The following is a 17453-nucleotide window of genomic DNA, read 5'->3' as shown; positions in this document are numbered from 1 at the left end:
GAGGCTAAAATACTAGGCTTTCCGTATAGTTGATGTATTATTTAAAGACTATCACAATGATGATATTTTATAGACCTGTCTTTAAAGTAGTTGTGGTACTCATTTACAGGAACTCTGTTAAAGCAAAACTTACTGCAGTGAAATCAGGGGACATCTGTTTGAAAGATAGCCTGCGATGCGCATATCATATACTAGCAAGAGAAATGTAATTTCAGAAAATTTTGTCATGATTTCTTAGTAGCTGTTACACACTCTGTTTTTTATATTCTGAGGTCATAAGTGAGATGTTGAACTCCTGCTGTTTGTTGATTATCTATCTCATTTCATTCAGGACAAGTCTGGCAAACCGTATCTAGAAGAAAGTGCATTTGAAGCACTGGAAAAAGACTTCCAAGAAGTCATCAGTCTACTTAAGGGAGATAAAACTCTGGAAAAATTCCGAATAGAATATGAGAAGCTCCATGCTGTTTTGAAGAAGTCTCATGAAAATGAAAAGCGTCTCATGGAGAAATGCAGGGCTCTGAATGCTGAGGTTGTGATGAATTCTTCTAAAATAGCTGCACTCACAAAGCTCTCTAGAGATGACCAGGAAACTCTATCATCAATGAAGACGGTAAAGTTTTGAATAGAATTAAATATGATCTGAAATTGTGAAAGAAAAACATGGTAATACGAGAAGCATCTACAAGAATATTTTATGTAGAGAACTAACTAGGAGACTAAGTATAGAGCTGACGTCTCCAGTTCTTTAACCTCTGCTCTGCTACAAATCACTTTGTGTCCAGCGTTGTGTCCTGTATTTTTACAGGCCCCAGTCAAATTCTGTATTTATTTGCGCTAAACCGACTCCATCAGCTTTCAAGTACTCACTAATAGTTTTTGTTTAAGTTTTCCCTCTGTAAAATAGCACATTTTCAACTTAATATACAGTTTTTGATTCATTAATGTTTTTTAAGGGCTGCTTGGATGTTAACTATTGGCAGAACATAAAAAAAAAAAATCTACTTGCTTGCTGAAGTATGGATTGTAGACCAGGAAAGTGTCATCAACTCATATAAATAAGTGTTTCATGGTGTTTTTGAAAAGGAATCCTATACAGCATTTCAGTGTGATTTTACCAATTTACTCTGATGTGTTCTTCATTCTTATTGATTTGAACTCTGTCAAATCAAAGTGCTTGACTTGCTAAAAACAGTCAATGTTTTCAACCTTAACAGTGAGGTTTGACTACCAGAAACCTAAAGCTGCCAAATGATCAGAACACCGTGTTTTGCACTTTTTTTCTTCTGATGGTTTAAAAACTTAGGCTGTGGTACCTAGACAGGCTTTAATTTAGGATTTAGTTGAGAAATCTCCATGCCTTAAGATAAAGTGTTTTGTTCCAGTAAAATAAATTTGGTGTAACAATCCAAAGTGATCTATGAGCACTACAGAAATAGAAGTCTTTGAAATGAAGTTTCTTGTCCTTAAAATGATGAAGAAAAAACACTCGTAGTAAATATAAATAACAATGTTATATATAAATAACAGTGTTGTCATCCTATGGCTGCAGCTTGCAAGCCCATGGGACTGCTCAAAGCGTCCTCAAGGAGGAGGAAAACTGCATAGAAAATCTTGTTTATTTTCACTGCTGCTAAGCCAAACCTGGTAGGTGGGTGTTAGGAATCACAATGATCCCTATAATTTTCTTTTTGCTATTACATGGCAATACTCTGAGTGCAAGCAGTAGTAGAGGCAATCCCTCAAGATGTTCTCAAGCTGAGACGACATTATCTTAGAACTGTCATAAAACTGAGGAGCAGAAGAGCAGAAAAAATCATAGAATTGTTTCGGTTGGGAAAGACCTTTAAATCCAACCATCAACCTAACACTACCAAGTCCACCACTAAGCCATGTCCCTAAGCACCTCGTCTACACATCTTTTAAGTCCCTTCAGGGATGGTGACTCCATGACTTCCCTGTGCAGTGTGTTCCAATGCTTCACATCCCTTGTTGTGAAAAAATTTTTCCTCATATCCAACCTAAACCTGCCCTGGTGCAACCTGAGGCCATTAAAGAAGAACCTTTCCCAAGGTCAGCAGCTAATTTGAAGCTCAGGCAAGGTCTGGCTTAACAATACCATCTACTATTGAACCCGCTAAGACATTTTGTAGTGAAAAAGCTGCTTGACAGTATGATCCTGTTAGAAACGCTGGGCAGTGCATGACGTGACGTTTCAAGTTCTAGTGGTGTGCTATGAGCCAAGGAAAAAGCACTGATACTTTTCCAATTTGGTTGTGAGAATTGGTCTTTCCCTTAAATGCTTAGGAACTATTTGGATATTGTTTTAAATGTTTGTGTCATATTTTGGGGTTTTGTTTGATATTCCCTTCATTTTTCATGTTACTGTCCTTTCTGAAGGGAAGTTTTAGCTATAGTATTTCACTGTAATTTTACTAACATTAAAAAAATATGTTTTGCAAGCACCCAAGGCAACTGCTGAGGAAAGTTCAAGTGCTAAAATAACAAAGATTACATTCTTCAGCATTAAATTAAACAAACAATCTGTTCCATTGTTTCATTATTTATAAAAGATAGGAGAGGTCTGGTGGGGCTGTTCCTGTAAAAATGCTATAGTTGCTTCAAATTAAGGCCCTAAATCTTGGTGACTTGATAGGTCATCAGGGTAACAGGTGTTCAGCCTTCCTCTTCTAGATCATTATTTCACATATAAATAAAATTTACACAAACAAAATTTTCCTTCATGTGAAGTCTGGTGGTAATCAGCAGGATTTGTTTTGGGGCAGAGGTTAACTACACATATCAGTGGCTGGTAGGACCCAGCTCAATGATAATCAGTAGCTGGTAACTGTCTGTTGGTTGTTCAGCGCTCTGTTTTGTAGCTTTAATAATCTGGACATAATAGTTTGCTCTTTACAGTCACATCAAAGGAGCAGAGGGCCAAGCAGAACATGAAGGGAATACAGTTCTCTTTTTCACTGATAGGGATACTGATCCCTAGGGCTGCACTGGAAGAATGCTAGAAAGGGAATGTACAGGGGCTTGTACGGCCCTGATTGGATTTTCAGAGTTTTCAGTTTCCGGGGGAAACTCAGTAATTCTGTTTTGGCAGTGAAATTGATCTGATCTTTTAGAGTATGTAATCAAAATAAAGCAAGACAGTCACATTTTATGAGTTCTGTTTCACAATTTCTGGAGTTCTTTATTGACAAAAGTTGGGTTTTATCAATAAAGAACCCACTGAAAAGAAATCGCTGCTTACCTGAACAGCCTCACTGACTGCAGGGGATCGCTGCTGCAGGTACTTACCAGAACAAAATACTCACTGAAGCCAGTAAGACCCTTCAGAAGGCATATTGGTTTTATTCATCAGTTCTATCCCCCAAAACTCCAGTTGTAATGATTTAATTCACCAATTTTAATCACAGTCTAATCAGCCAGCAGGAAGCTTTGATTTGGGTAATCAGCTTTAATCTTATTTTCCATTTACATTTTTTCTAGAGAAAGGTTGATTGCCTCTTATTGGATGGCAAATTTGAAACATGTTTTTTTACAGCTGTATTTTAGGCTTTTCTTTCAGTCAAGATGATACACTATGTCTTCATGTCATTACCTCAGCCTAGCATGCATTTATTTAAATTTCATAATTGAACATTTTTATGTAAGATAATAGAGAATGAAAAATTTATTGGTTCACTAGGTGGTACTTAATCCTTTATGTCTGTGATCATTGCTGCATTTGAATGGAAATTAGAACTGAAAATGTATAGAATGCAAAAATTGAACTTAATGTTTTAAACTGTTTAAATATGCTTGATACATAAGTGAAAAGCACATTTTTCAAAGTAAATGTTGAACTAAGTAATTTATTAAGTAATGAAAATACTGTTTGTAGGTAGTGAATTGAGTAGACTATAATCTCCTTCAGAATTTCTGCACAAGTAAAGCCCACTGTTAAACTCATTATTAATAGGTTGGGGAAAAAAAAAAAACAAAACAAACATTCCTGATCTTTAAGTTCCAGATGGTCTCTCAAATTTGGATATGCTGAAGCAGCTGAATAAATAAAATAAAAATGTATTCCTTCTTCAGTTTGCAGAGGCTACAGATGTTATATTTTGTGTTATCTTTTCAGCAAATTCTAGTAGCCTGTTTCTTCTGTGAGTTCAATAGCTTGAATTTTTTATTGAGGCAGTAAACAGCTAAGTACTACATTTATTTGATCTTAAGAAGTTAAATAAATATCTTAACAATATACCATAATACAGGTGTCATAATTTTGAGTTTAATGCTAAATAGTTGGGTTGGTTTTTTTTAATAACCCAATATGTTAATTTCAGTAAAGAACTGCTGAAAATAATTTGATGTAAATTATATTATTTCATATTCTTCAATGTGGAGGCATTTTAAAACTTCTTTTTCCCCTGCCTCATTTTCAAAGGATGTTTCAAAGGATGTAGGAGTAGAAAGGGATATTATGCCCTGCTGTAATGATGCTTCTATCTGGATTTGCTTGGGAGACTGGAGCTAATGTAGAGCTGCACAGCTGCACTTGGAGGCTAAAAATGTAGAAGTCCATCAAGTCCAGAACTCCACCACGAGTCAGCAGGGAAAAAAGGATGAGAGAGATGACATCATGGTGTGATTTTCAGCTCAAGAACTGCCATTGTCAAAAGCAGTGTCTTCATTATTTACAGAGTCTTTGAGAACTTTCCTTCTAGACCAGTCGCTTTCTCAATTTATACATTTTTTTTAGCACAGGATTCCAGAACTGGTAGGAGCTTGGTTTGAAACTGCCAAGGAATAAGCCTGCTGTGGGAATCTTAAGGATCTGATTCAAGGGAGAGACATGCAGAGGAAGTTAAAAAAATTAGGTGAACCCTCCTCCCCTATCCTGTTTGTGGATATAAAACCCTGGGCTTGTGAGAGGCACACGAGTCTGTTATTCAAGTAATTCCATGTGCTGAAAGTTGCTGTGAGAATTGTGGCTGGTCTAACTATCATTTAAAATTGGAATACACTAGGTCTCCAGAGATAAAAATGAACAAAGAGGGAGAAAAGCCAAGAGTAACATCTTTTTTGTGTCCAAATCAAATTGGATGTTTATCGTCACGACAGTTAATAAGATTTTCACAGACATAAGTGAGCTATTCATGTAGGTGGTACCTTTCTGGGTACTGAATTTTCAGTACATTTTTAGATATTAGTGGGCCTCACATGTCCAAAACCTCACAGAGTGAGATTTGATAATGTTCAGATCTATGTGTTAAAGAAAATGTGTTAGAACTTTTGTAGTGTAAATTAACAGAGCCTGAATGGCTCAAAATGATGGTGCCCTCATCCAAAAGAAAAGACAACTATTGAAGAAAACTGTTGTGAATCTATGCATGAAAAGGCTTGAAAATCTATTTTCTTGATTAACCAAAATGCAAGGCGATTAATTTTTAATTTGTTGTTCATTTTCAACCTAATTTAATTTCTGTAATTGTTTTCCATTTTATTCCTAGGAAATTGAAAAGGCCTGGAAAATGATGGATATAGCCTATGAAAAGGAACAGAAAGCAAAGGGAACGATTGATTCACTGCAAAAGGAAATTGCACGCCTAACTCATTTAGTGGGGCAAGGATCTGGACAGTCCTTGGAACAAGAGTACAAGTAAGTTTTCCTCATGGAGGGGGGAAGTCTGATCAGATTTTCTATCATTCTCCACCTTGTTTAGCCACTTCGACACTGGAAAACAGAAAGGTCTTTTCTGCCTTTTAGTTTTCTCATGAGTGAACATATATTGGTCTATGTGTTTATGTAATGAATAAGTATAGAATCAGGCTCTGAGCAAGTTCATTCAGCATTGGTTTAAGCTGAGAGATCGAATAAAAATCAGTATTATGCACTTTCTCAGTATCTGTCATATTGTTTTATCTGACTAGCATTTCAATATTCTCTGCCTTTGAGAATAGGATCCTGTTAACACTTTCACATGTGATGGCAGCAGGGTCAAGTAGATAAGTCGAGGAGGCAGGAAACTTGATTTCTCTTCTGTTTATTATAAGGCATTATCACTGTCAATATTCTTGTTTGTATTTTATATTTATACTTTTTCAAGACTATGGTGTTTTTTTCCTGAACACACGCATAGAGGGACTTAGACTCGGGTGGAGCGACTAGCTGCTGCAGTGTGCAAAGAAAAATGATCCTCAAGAGCTGCTCAAAAGCCCTCTAAAAGCTAGCGTTTGTGCTATCAGGTCCTCTGACTGTGCTTATGCTGTAAGATGAAGTTTAAATTCAAAGATATTCAGTATATTTACCCTATGACCCGTGTGGTTTCTGTTGAGATTGCTGATGGTTGGCCCAGCTGGTTCTGGCTTAAAATTTTGACACTGTGTAAGGAATTTATTTATGTGATGCATTCAGGATGTGTATGGGGCATGCTCAGCTCCCCATGCACTGTGTATCCAGCCTGCATAAATAAGACTGGTGTCTGTGAGCAAGGCCATTTGTGTGTTCAAACATTTCCCCTACAAGGAATGTGCCAGCACATAAACCTGGATGCATGAGAAATCCACTCCTTCACCGTCTGTCCCCAACACATTCTGGACCTGTGTAATAATTTTCCTTGGTCATTAAGCCCTGTACTAGTATAATTCTCCCTAAAGCAGATCTTTGTGGCTGCTTTGTGCATTTCCTTGCCCTTACTTCACCAAGACCTCACTCCTGCCATTTCCAGCTGCTGCCCAGGCTGCTGAGACCTGCCTACTTACAAATCCTTTTTGAAGTTCATTCTGTACTGCTCTCAGATCCATGTTTAATACTCTGTCCAGTGACAAAGCCATGGTACTAGACAATTCCTTTTCAGGGCTGAAAACCCTGTAGTCTTTTAGTATTATAAGGCTATTTTTTAAGGTTGAGCATGAACCCACACTGCTTGGACATTCTTTCAAATTGTAAATGTGTCCAAACAGGGTACCCTCTGTTTTATTCTTACATTAGATGACTGCAAGACGTAACCCAGTTAGGTGCCCTGTCAGATAAGCTGATAGATAAGATAAGAGAGACTGGTTACAACAATGTGACATTTTTGGTCCCTGAGTAATTTTACAATGGCCAGAGAAGAATGAATTTTGTTCCCTGTTACCTTTCTGGGAAACAGTAGGTTTCTTCATGAAGGATGTGATTTAACAAGAGTGATTTATATGACTGGGTTAGCTTTTAAAGCTGCCTATGTTGACAGTGACTATGATCATAGTAGATAGAGCATATAATTAAATTGACCAGTAGAGCCTTAGTCCAAAAGGAATTAAAAATGAAACAAATTACTTTTAAACTCCTGTTTCTCACCAAACATCTTGATCTGGCATAGAAGGAAAAATAGAAATGGCCTGTGACACTGCTTGACTATTATTTCCTTGCTTCTAGCACCCAGGATTTGCTAAAACTTCAAGAAGAGATAACAAAGGAGCGAAACGAACTCTTGTCAGAGATTGTGAAGTTACGTCAAAGTCTAACTGATGCCACAGGGCAGCAGCAGGATGCAGAAAGGGCTAAAAATGAGGCAGAACAATCCATTATGCAGGTCTGTACAGATCACCAGGTGATGATATTAGGCTTTGTCCTGAACCATTCTCCACTCTTGCAATTGATCTCCCTTGACTAGTATGCTGCTACCTGTCCTTTTACATCTCAAACATTTTCAGAGGCTTGGAAAGGAGCCTCTTGTGAGTGCTTTTTTATATTTTTCTCTACTTCTAGGCTATGTCCTTTGCAAAGTGTATTGTCCTGTACCAGCTGCTTCCATAGCTTTCCAATACCCTGAATGAGGCCAAGGTTCCTGAATCATAGCTACCTGTCATACTGGAAATGTGGGCTTTTTTTTCTACATTGTACATCCTTATGCCTCCAAAGAGCCACTTAGAACATAGACCTGGAATGGAGATCCCAGGTGCCCTGCTGTTGGCTGTGGTTGTCATATGATGCCATACCATCAAATTTAGGAATGTATGAAATTCTGAATGAATAGCTAATTAGGCTACTTTCTCCCCTACTTCTTACAGAAAGCTTTTACAGAACCTCAGTTTCCTAAAGGTTAGAGACCTACTTTCCTACTGTGTTCTTCATACTGTTTCCTGCCTACTGTTTCTCAGCTTAAATAATTTTTCACATCACCAGTGTGTGTAGACAGCAGTTGTATTCCATCTCAGCTTTACTTTTTTTGTCTCCTCTTTAAGTTAGGTTCTCTGTTTTTCTGACTGAGTAGACAGTTCTTCTTTACTGATCAATATGTATAGCTTCCTTTTAATGTGTATAGCAGCTAGGTTCAGAAGTCTGAGGATCAATAAGATACCCACTGAATGGAGAGAAAGTGGACAAGGATGAAAGATGGGATAGCGAACTCTGATACATCAAAATATAAAAACATAATAATGAGAAATAAAGTAATTTAAAGCAGAATATAAACAGGGGCTGGAGCAAGACAACAGCAGAAAGGAAAAGCAGAAAAGAACACTTAAAGAACAGAGAAGAGACAGAAGCAGCATTTAGCTTATAGTTCTTTATTAATCACAAACAGGAAAGTGATGATCAGCCTAGGTTTCATGCACAGAACTTTCTGTTTCTAAAGCAGATGGGTGGGAATGTATTACAAGAGAATGTAAATCTTTGCTTTTCTAACAGCATTGTGGGCATGGAAGAAAAAAGAGGATTGAAACTCCCACCAAGATTTATTGAATCTTGCCAGCCTTCACCTTCACAGCATTTGTAACCACCTCCCATTCGCCCAGTATAAAATTGTTCTCCACTTCACACTGCTTAAATGACGATGTCTTTTTGAAGATCCTGTTGAAGACCCTGTCAGTTTTGGCAACTTTTCATCTGTGGGCTCAGAGGGAGAGGAATCTTTAAGCAAAGAACATCTTTAAATTGCTGGTCCCTGGCTGAACTGAATATTTCCATGTGGATCAACCCCCTGCGTCTCCTCTCTGCTGATTCTGCTTCATCCCATTTTTGGGGAGGGAGAGAACAAAAGACACAAGACAGTTTATTAAATATGAGAGCTTGTCTTTCAAAGTTCCTACACAGGAACTTTGAAAGCAGAAAGATTGAGAACAGTGGTGAAAATGAACACTGGTCTGACATCTCTCTCTTTCCTTTAATATCAGTGTAATAAGTGTTTCTGCTGGTGAGATAGAAAGATAAAAATAAAAATCCTTGCAATACAACATCAAGGCCAAATTAATTTTAATGCTTCAGGAAGTACAACTTTACAGGTAACTTAAAACTGAAAATACACTTGTCCCACTGCATCTCCAGAGGAATGCTTTTGTGTCTGAACAGTATCAGACCCTTTTGTGTGGGTGAGCTGACTGGTGCTTAACAAATGCGTATTATCAACAAGTGGGTTTCCTCATGCCGGATTGTTTGTTCAACCACTAGAGAACACATTTGTTTCTGACAAGACCTGGCATATTCTGTGGCATAGTGAGCACAGTAGTATAGAAGCTGTTGTTTTCAAAATCAAGCATAGCAAAAGGAGAGGTGAGCGACCTTGTTTTCCTGAATAAAAGAGCAGAATTTGAAACTTTTTTTCCTTCTCTATTATTATAGCTTCAGCAAGAAATCCAGCTACAGCAAAATGAGGCATCACGAGAGGCTCGAAAGAAGGAAAAAATGGAGAAGGAGCTGAAAAACCTTCTAACTGAAATGGATAACAAGAAAGCTGAGATCAAGAATTTACAGCAACGTATAGAGAAGAACAAAGAGGAACAACTGAAAATGGAAGAGCATCTACAAGAGCAGAAGGTAGGGTACACAACACACTCTTTTCATCAGGTCAAAGATTAGGGTCAGATGTCAAAATAGGAAGAAAATTCCTGAAGGATGAGGGAGGAAGATTATATTAAGTCAAGAAATTTTAATGAATACTTATACCTTACTAATAAATAAATATGTAAAGCTTGCTCACATTTCAGATAGAACTCCTCACAGAAATCAGTAGTGGAGCACAATGATATTGTAGAAATCATCTTGAAAAGATCACAGCAAATGAGAAAGTCTGTGAAGAGTATGGATGATCTGATGATAGTAACAGGAGACTGACAGGTTGGACTTCTGACATATGTTGCCAGTTTTGCCACTGACTGACTGTAGTGGCATGGGTAAAGTCATTTTACCTCAAACTCCTTCCTTCTTCTCTGTCACAATAATTTTTATCTACCTCTCAAGCTTGTGGGAGAGTTTCTGTGAAAGGGCAGAGAAATGTTGTTGTAAACCTTTATGATTTATTTTCCCCTTTCTGTTTTTAAAAACTTTATCTGGAAAAGTCCTAACACAGTGTTCTGCAAGTGTTTGAATTTTCAGGTTTTCAGTCCATTTCCCCTGACTTTGAGAAACTCTCAGAGAAGCAATTTCAGTAAATGGCAGGGGAGATCTCATCACTGTGAAACAGTCCTACCTTAAGGAAAACTTCTTTGGGAGTTGTGTGTTTCTTGTAAATATGTGACTTTTATGGCTATGTTTTCCCTTCAGGTCCCTGAATATGTGAAGGTAGTGGTCCGTGACAATTTTTTGTCAACACAGAATATGTATAAAAATACTTCATGTAAAGAAATACACTGATACCATTGATTTGATGCAGCCTTTGAAGGCAGCTCCATGATCTGCCAGCACAATCCCATTGTTTTTAAATAGGAGGTCTAAAATGCCTGGCTTTGTTCCATTCTTCCATCTTCTCTCTGTTGTCCCTTTCAACCTTTCCAAGTACAGCTTTTAGTGGCATTCAATTGCCCAAACTATCCTGGAAACCAGTAGTTCACATAAAGTGCTGTGCCTGGGCTAATTAACCAGACTAATGTCATCGCCTGTGCTGGCTAGAAGGTGTCTGAGGCTCTGCATTGTCTTTTGCAAAAAGTCTTTCCAAAACACAGGCTATCCAGCTGTGCAAGACTCAGGGTAGAGTCTGCAAGAGAAGGTGACTCCGCTACTGCAATGTGATCAGGTTATGGTTTCTCAATGGAATTGTAGTTGGGTGTGATGCCTGCTATTATTCCACTGAAATTTCTAATAAAATATCCTTGCTTGCTGACAGCAAAGATGGTTTGATACAGCTACTATAGGCTTCATCCCACCCATGTCCAAGTCCCAGTAAAGGATCATCTGAAACATGGTGTTATCCTGGTATTTGCTTTCTTTTACTTTGTCTTTGCTTCTTCATGCATGTAGAAGAGAGATATTCCACGTCTCTTCCTTTCATGTTTCAGAGCATAGTACATGTTGACTTCATCGGTTTATCACAGATTAATGTTTGAAGTGAAAAATATGAATGAAGGGAGGTTGTGTTTTCCTCATTTATGGCGTAGTACCTGTAGGGGGAAGTCCCATTAAACAGAATAAGATTGGCAGCTTCAATATTGAAGAATAAGTTCTCCATAGAAACCATGAAACTGCTGTTCAAGGCTTTTGACTGGAGACAAATTAGAGAAGAAAATGGTTGTGTCCTGGTCTCAGCAAACCATGTACCCAGAGAAATGTTATCAGCATATTAATGTAGGATTTTCTTGCTAAGAAACAGAGCTCCCCTGCCCTCTGCTGATTGAAGTAATTTGAATCTCATACTCATTTTCAGTAATTATATATACCAAGTTGTGTTATTGATGCTTGCCAAATGCCTAACAAGAAGCAAAATATCTACCTACCACCTCTAAGAGAGATGTGCTAAGCTCCCAGAAACAAAACAAAACAAAGCAAAACAAAAAACACTGGCTGTATTATTCATTAGAAATTATCACTTCCCCTAGTCAATAAGGACATTTATCATATTTCACATTAGTAGTTTCATCACCAGTAAAGACTGGTGACAAAAAAGCAGACAACAATCTGTAGCAGCTTTTATTTCCTGGAGGGATGGAAAGTTCTGTCTTTATGTATATGTAGCTATTGTAATGAGATTACAAAGACTTAATAGGATTGTTCTTTAATCTAACAGATCTTGAATGAAAAAGTTGGTAAGGAACTTGAGGAAATTCAGACAAGAAATAATAAACTCCTGCAAGAGAGTGAGCAGAACAGTGTGATGTTTGAAGAAGTGATGCGGGACATCCAGCAGAAGACAGCAGAACTGAAAGTAAGTACCAGAAGGTGCCTGCATCCTGTCAGCCATATTACTCTGATGGCAATCTTACCACTGGGAAAGGCATGACCTCAGTTCTTCTCTGGTAGCTCCCTGTGGGTAGTTTTGGAAGAAATCTGAGGAATTTTAGGAATAGATCTGGCTATCATTGGATGCCACTCTTTCTGTGGCAGTACCATGGTGCAGTCTCCAACTCTGTCACCTGACAGTGTAGTACCTGCCCTGCTGGGAGAGCTGCATTTCATAAAACACAGAAACCAAAATGCTCAACATATTGTGTTCATTAAAGGACATACGGTAATTTTGACAAGCATAAGGTCTTTTTTTTTGATTGTAAGAACTTAAAATAAGAACAATGACTTTTCTTTTTGCAGTAAACCACTCAGAAGTGGATGAGTTTCAGTTTGGGAAGGATTAAATGATTTGTGCATATGCTTTTATAGGATACTTTAAGAACATTTGTGATAAAGGGTAACTGCTAGATATTATTACTCTGTCTACTATATCTTGCATTTTGTATCATCATTTGGGTTAAAAATATAAACATATAAGATTCAGTTAGAAAATCATTATCTTATCAAGGTTTAGTCAAGTATAACCAATTCACCTAAATAAAAAGTTTGCTTACCATTGCAGAGGGTTTGTTTTGGTTTGGTTTTTTTTGTTGTTTTGTTTTGAAGGGAACTTTTAGGCAGTATGATAAAAACTAACTCCTAACAGAAAGCTGAGTTCATAACTAATACAACAAAGATGATTCTAATTTGGATCCTTAATGGGCTGTATGATAGGAACTTCTTTTCTGCTGTGTTTTGTTAAGCAAACTGGAAGATATTTGTCTTACCTATTTGAAAAACAAATACCTGTCTTTTCCAAGTTATCTGGTTTTATCATTACTTCTAGCAATACCATTATTATTTAAAACTTTACAGTGTGTTCAAATTACTTACATTTGGAGCTCTAGAGTGTCAAAAGTAGGATTTTGATTCTATGATCTTATCCTAACTTCAGGAAAAGTTGGAAGAATGAACAGATTTTGGGGAAAAAAAAAAAATACTGCCCAGTTAGTAATTAAGCCAGCTGCTAAAGCTTCTAAGAGCCCCAGGCATGATGTGAGGTGCCCTTTTGTAGGCACTATGCTTGCAATTTCATCCTACAGTGTGCTGTGTGCCTCCACTATGGTGTTGGGCAACCCGAACTGTGAAAGCACTCATAAATCTCTTGAAAGTTATTGTCAGTAAGAACTGAGGAGATTCACATCCTCCTGGAGGATACTCACGGGGCAGGATTCACCGTCTCACAGAATTGGTATCCCAGGTTGTAAGTGGAACACTGCAGTCCGTGATGGCTGCAAAGCCTAGCAGTGGCACTGAAGTATATGAGGAAGTTATATTTACTTCTTAATAGGAAGGAGACCAATTTCTATTGTGATTATTGGTTTTATTTCTTGGTAACCTGTTATGTAGTGTTTTGATTCATTATTTTCTCCTCAGATTGTATAGCAAATGAGATAAACTCTAGATTTTGCTTTTTCTTTAAAGTGATCATTTATAAAAGAGATGAGGATAAGAGATACTTGCTATTAGGGACAGGGTTTCAGACCATGCTAGCAGTATCTTTCTCATCACAGTCTTTGTCCTTAATACTTCAAATGAAATTTGAACTTTCTGTGTTTAATCTGCAGGAGTAATTGGGTAGTGATCTGTGAAGTTTGCAGCTGGGGCTTCTTTATTGATCATCATCTGAAGCATAAGATTTGATTATCATTTTCATTGCCTTAGCTGGATTTATTTAAATGATTTTTAATATTGTTCAGTTAGATGATTATCTTTTCTCAGATGATCCATAACTCTTATACATTCGGTTCCTGAATTTTATGTAATAAGTAGACATCAAGTAGAGAGGCATTTTCTTTCTGTGAATACTTTCTCTCCCCTTTCCTTGTTGCTGTTCTGTAGGCCAGAAATGATGAAGTGACTCAGATACGCCTTGAAATTTCAAAGGTGAATAAAGTAAGGGAAGTTCTCCAGAATAAGCTGCGTGTTGCAGAAGAACAAAAAGTTGATGCAGCACATGAGAGAAACACCCTAAAAAATCAAATATCTGGGTTGGAGAAAGGTAGGTGTCTAACTGATGGGTGGATCCATCTTGTGCTTCATAATTTACAGGTTCATCCTCCTGTTAGGAACATCATCCTTTAGTGTCTAGTATGAGACTGTATAAATCACAGCTGGAATCTACAGCAGCATTTTAAAATACTTGTAGGCTTACAGAATTTTCATAATGTAGCATATGTGGGGTAAAAATACAGTACACATGAAGTGCTGGGTTTAAACCCCCAGCCCTGAATGAGGGTTGGCACATGGATGATGTCCACAACCAGGCAAGAAAGGCCTTCCTGATTGTTTTTCACCCAGGTAGGAACCAATTAGGAGACCACTACCATTTGCCCCTGCCTTCAACATTAACATCTTGTCCTGCCTCAAAGTTAATAGCATAAAAGTTGGCTCTGCTTGCAGTGGTGTTGGGAATTGTATCTGTATAGTAGATGTAATGTGTAGGGCTTCCAGTTATTGGTAGGGCTCCCCAGCTGTCCACTGTAAGTAGAGTTTCCAGCAATGTTGGGAAAAGATCAAGACCAGGACAGAGAGAGGATTATGTATGTAATATGGCTTTTCCTTGGCAATTAGTATATGATTGGAATTGGACTGATGACCTGGCTTATTCCTTCTCCCATAACCTGGTTTCTGACTTGGCTTGCTCCTTTCTTTGCTGCATCCTATACTGTGAGTGAATGCATGGGTCTGTTTATTCCTCTGGTGGCCAGCCACCTCGTATCTTTCCTGCGTACTTTGGGATGGGGTGGTGAAGTCTTTCCTGTATGTACTACAAGGCCACTACTAGTGGCCTTGTCCCACCTACTGGGGCAAGTGGTCAGCAAAAGAACACAGAACTGAACTTTGTGGTGTGCCAGTTAGTGCCAGGGCAAACAGAGAGTTGTCCTCAATGCATTGTTGTTGCTTCTGCTCAAACCTGTGAGAGAGAAGCAATCTCAGTCCTTACTGAAATCAGACACTACTAAGACACATTTTTTTCCTGTGTTGTGCTGATTAGTTACATCCTGGAAATGAATATGTGCAAGTGAGCTGATAAATGTAGTTCTGGTATGTTTAGGATATCAGCTGGTCAGTCTGGATACTAGAGCTGTCCAGGTATTGACTTTGACTTGCTAGCAGATCTGAAAAACTTCAAGGAGGAACCTTTAACATTTTTGCCAAATGGAAATTTTTGAAGAAAATGCCTTGGATCTGATTATAATTATTGTGGTTAAGTTTAATAGATAACTTTTGGGGTGTTTTTTAGTATTTAAAAACACTTCTATTTCTTTTGACTTTAAAATACAAATAAATTTCCAAATCAAATATGTTTTGAAATAAAAATAGACAGATTTTCCAAGTGATTATCAGAAAAAAACCTCATCAGTTTTATGGGTTTTTCCCTCAACTAATTTTATGAAGTTGGCAAAATATTAGAGTTGATGAGATTGCTTTTTGGGGCAGAAAAAAACCCCTTTGCTATAAATTTGATCTAGTTAAAATTGATATATTCTGGCATAAAATCCCCTCCCTGCTCTTGGTTGTTTCTAGCTTGTGTCCTGATGAAACTGCGTGTATGAGATATGAAGCATTCCATATTACTGTATTTATGGAAAGTCGTATCTGTTTTTACTGCATCTCTGTGAGGGTGGAAAAACTTTCCCACAAGCATTTTGCTAGTACTGCTTAAGGTCATGCCCTGTACTAGAAAGGAGAAAGTAACTTAGGAAATTCAAATCTGTATGGGAATGCCTGAGAATGGCTATTAATAACATGTCTTTTTGCAATATATAACACACCTTAGCACTCTGACGGACTGCATTTCCTCAGTTTCAGTGTTAGTGTAGCAGGTTTTAATTTTAAAATGTAGTGAAAACACATCTCCATTTTTAATATCTTTTTAATAGTACATGTCTAGTGTTAATCTTGACCCATACCAAGTAGTTTTAACTCCACTGGAGCTTGTAGGATCTCACTGCTTCAGGGGAGAACTGGATTTCACAAAGAGGGATCTGAATAACTCTGAAAGTCCCGGTTTTTGGAAGTGTCTCAATTTTTGGATGCTCTCATTGAAGCTTCTTAAAAGGCTCTGATTTTCCATGTGGTCCATGATTTCTGAAAATACAGTTTCTTTGTGGTATCTTACCTTATAAGGATATAAGTAATATCCTTAATTACTGTGCTTGAGTTCTTCTAAGTTATTCAAAGGTCCTAAATAAATATGAATATCATTAGCTGGTATCTGAGGTTGTAAAATCTGTTCACATCTAATTGAACTGCTCAAGTAATGTTAAAGCTTTTTAAAAAGTCCAGTAAGTTGTTTCTGCATTTTTAACAGCTTTTAAACCCAGGATTTATTCTTTTTCCTCCTTTTCTCTAGAGTTGGAGGCAGCCAAAAAGCAGGCAGAGACTGACAAGAAAGTTACAGATGCGCTTATGAGGGAAAGGGATATGCTGAGCAAGGTGAGCTTCCATTGGTAATACTGATACACAGATCTCACAGCTTGAGGATGAGATGTCTGTTGTTAAAAGTCAGCAAAACAGAAATGTTATAGAATAAGCAATGCTAAGTAAAGCATTCAGGTTTCCTTAACAGATGCTCACACTGCTTCTTTTCTGTACCTTGAAATAATTTTGGTACCCATAAACACACAAAAGAATTCTAAGTTTTCACATATAAAACATCAGGGAGTTAAAAAATGGTACATGTGTTGTAAACTTGTTATCTGATAACCAAAGAGTTCATGACATCTGTGCTTTTACAGGATGTAGCATAGGAAGTTTAGTATTAACCTAGGCAAACTAGGACTTCGCTAGTAAAAGAACAAACCAAAATGTTGATGCAGCACATAGTAGCTTGGTAGGCTGTGTTAATACCAGTCCTTGCTTTTAGGTCCCTTTCTCATACTGATCATTTTCCATTAGCCCAACGTTCTTGTACTGCAGAATAGCGTTTTATGTTTGTGGGCATTCCTAAAGTGTAATCTAGCAAATTCAGTGCTAAAAGATTATTTCTGAGGCATTTTACTTGGTATAGAATCAGTGTCCTGTGTCTTGACTCTACCAGAGGCTCAGATCTGGCAGGTTACAAGTACCTGTTTTGCATAGGGAAAGAAATTTCAAAGTGCTGACAGAAGGCTGATTTTTTAAAGATGACATCTTAGTGTTTTCTGTTTAATCCCTATGCATAATTTTAAACCAAATTGGGTTAATTTCCAGTTTGGACATGCTATTTAGAATA

At 37.6% G+C, this 17453-nt stretch overlaps 1 protein-coding gene across 1 annotated transcript in view; it reads left to right on the top strand.

Annotated features, from left to right (window-relative positions):
* Window positions 1-334: 334 nt before the first annotated feature.
* The window catches only part of CFAP58 (cilia and flagella associated protein 58), a gene marked incomplete at its 3' end in the record, with an annotated part of 34549 nt that continues 17430 nt past the window's right edge, over window positions 335-17453 (top strand). The window contains exons 1-7 of the mRNA XM_008939248.1: window positions 335-613; window positions 5508-5656; window positions 7415-7571; window positions 9599-9793; window positions 11976-12113; window positions 14075-14234; window positions 16593-16675. Coding sequence (XP_008937496.1) covers window positions 503-613; window positions 5508-5656; window positions 7415-7571; window positions 9599-9793; window positions 11976-12113; window positions 14075-14234; window positions 16593-16675 — 993 coding nt within the window. The remainder of the gene's footprint in view (window positions 614-5507; window positions 5657-7414; window positions 7572-9598; window positions 9794-11975; window positions 12114-14074; window positions 14235-16592; window positions 16676-17453) is intronic.

This window comes from Merops nubicus, unplaced genomic scaffold (assembly GCF_000691845.1).
Source record: "Merops nubicus isolate BGI_N331 unplaced genomic scaffold, ASM69184v1 scaffold19554, whole genome shotgun sequence".
NCBI lineage: Eukaryota > Metazoa > Chordata > Aves > Coraciiformes > Meropidae > Merops > Merops nubicus.
This window is presented reverse-complemented; position numbering and strand designations above follow the sequence as displayed.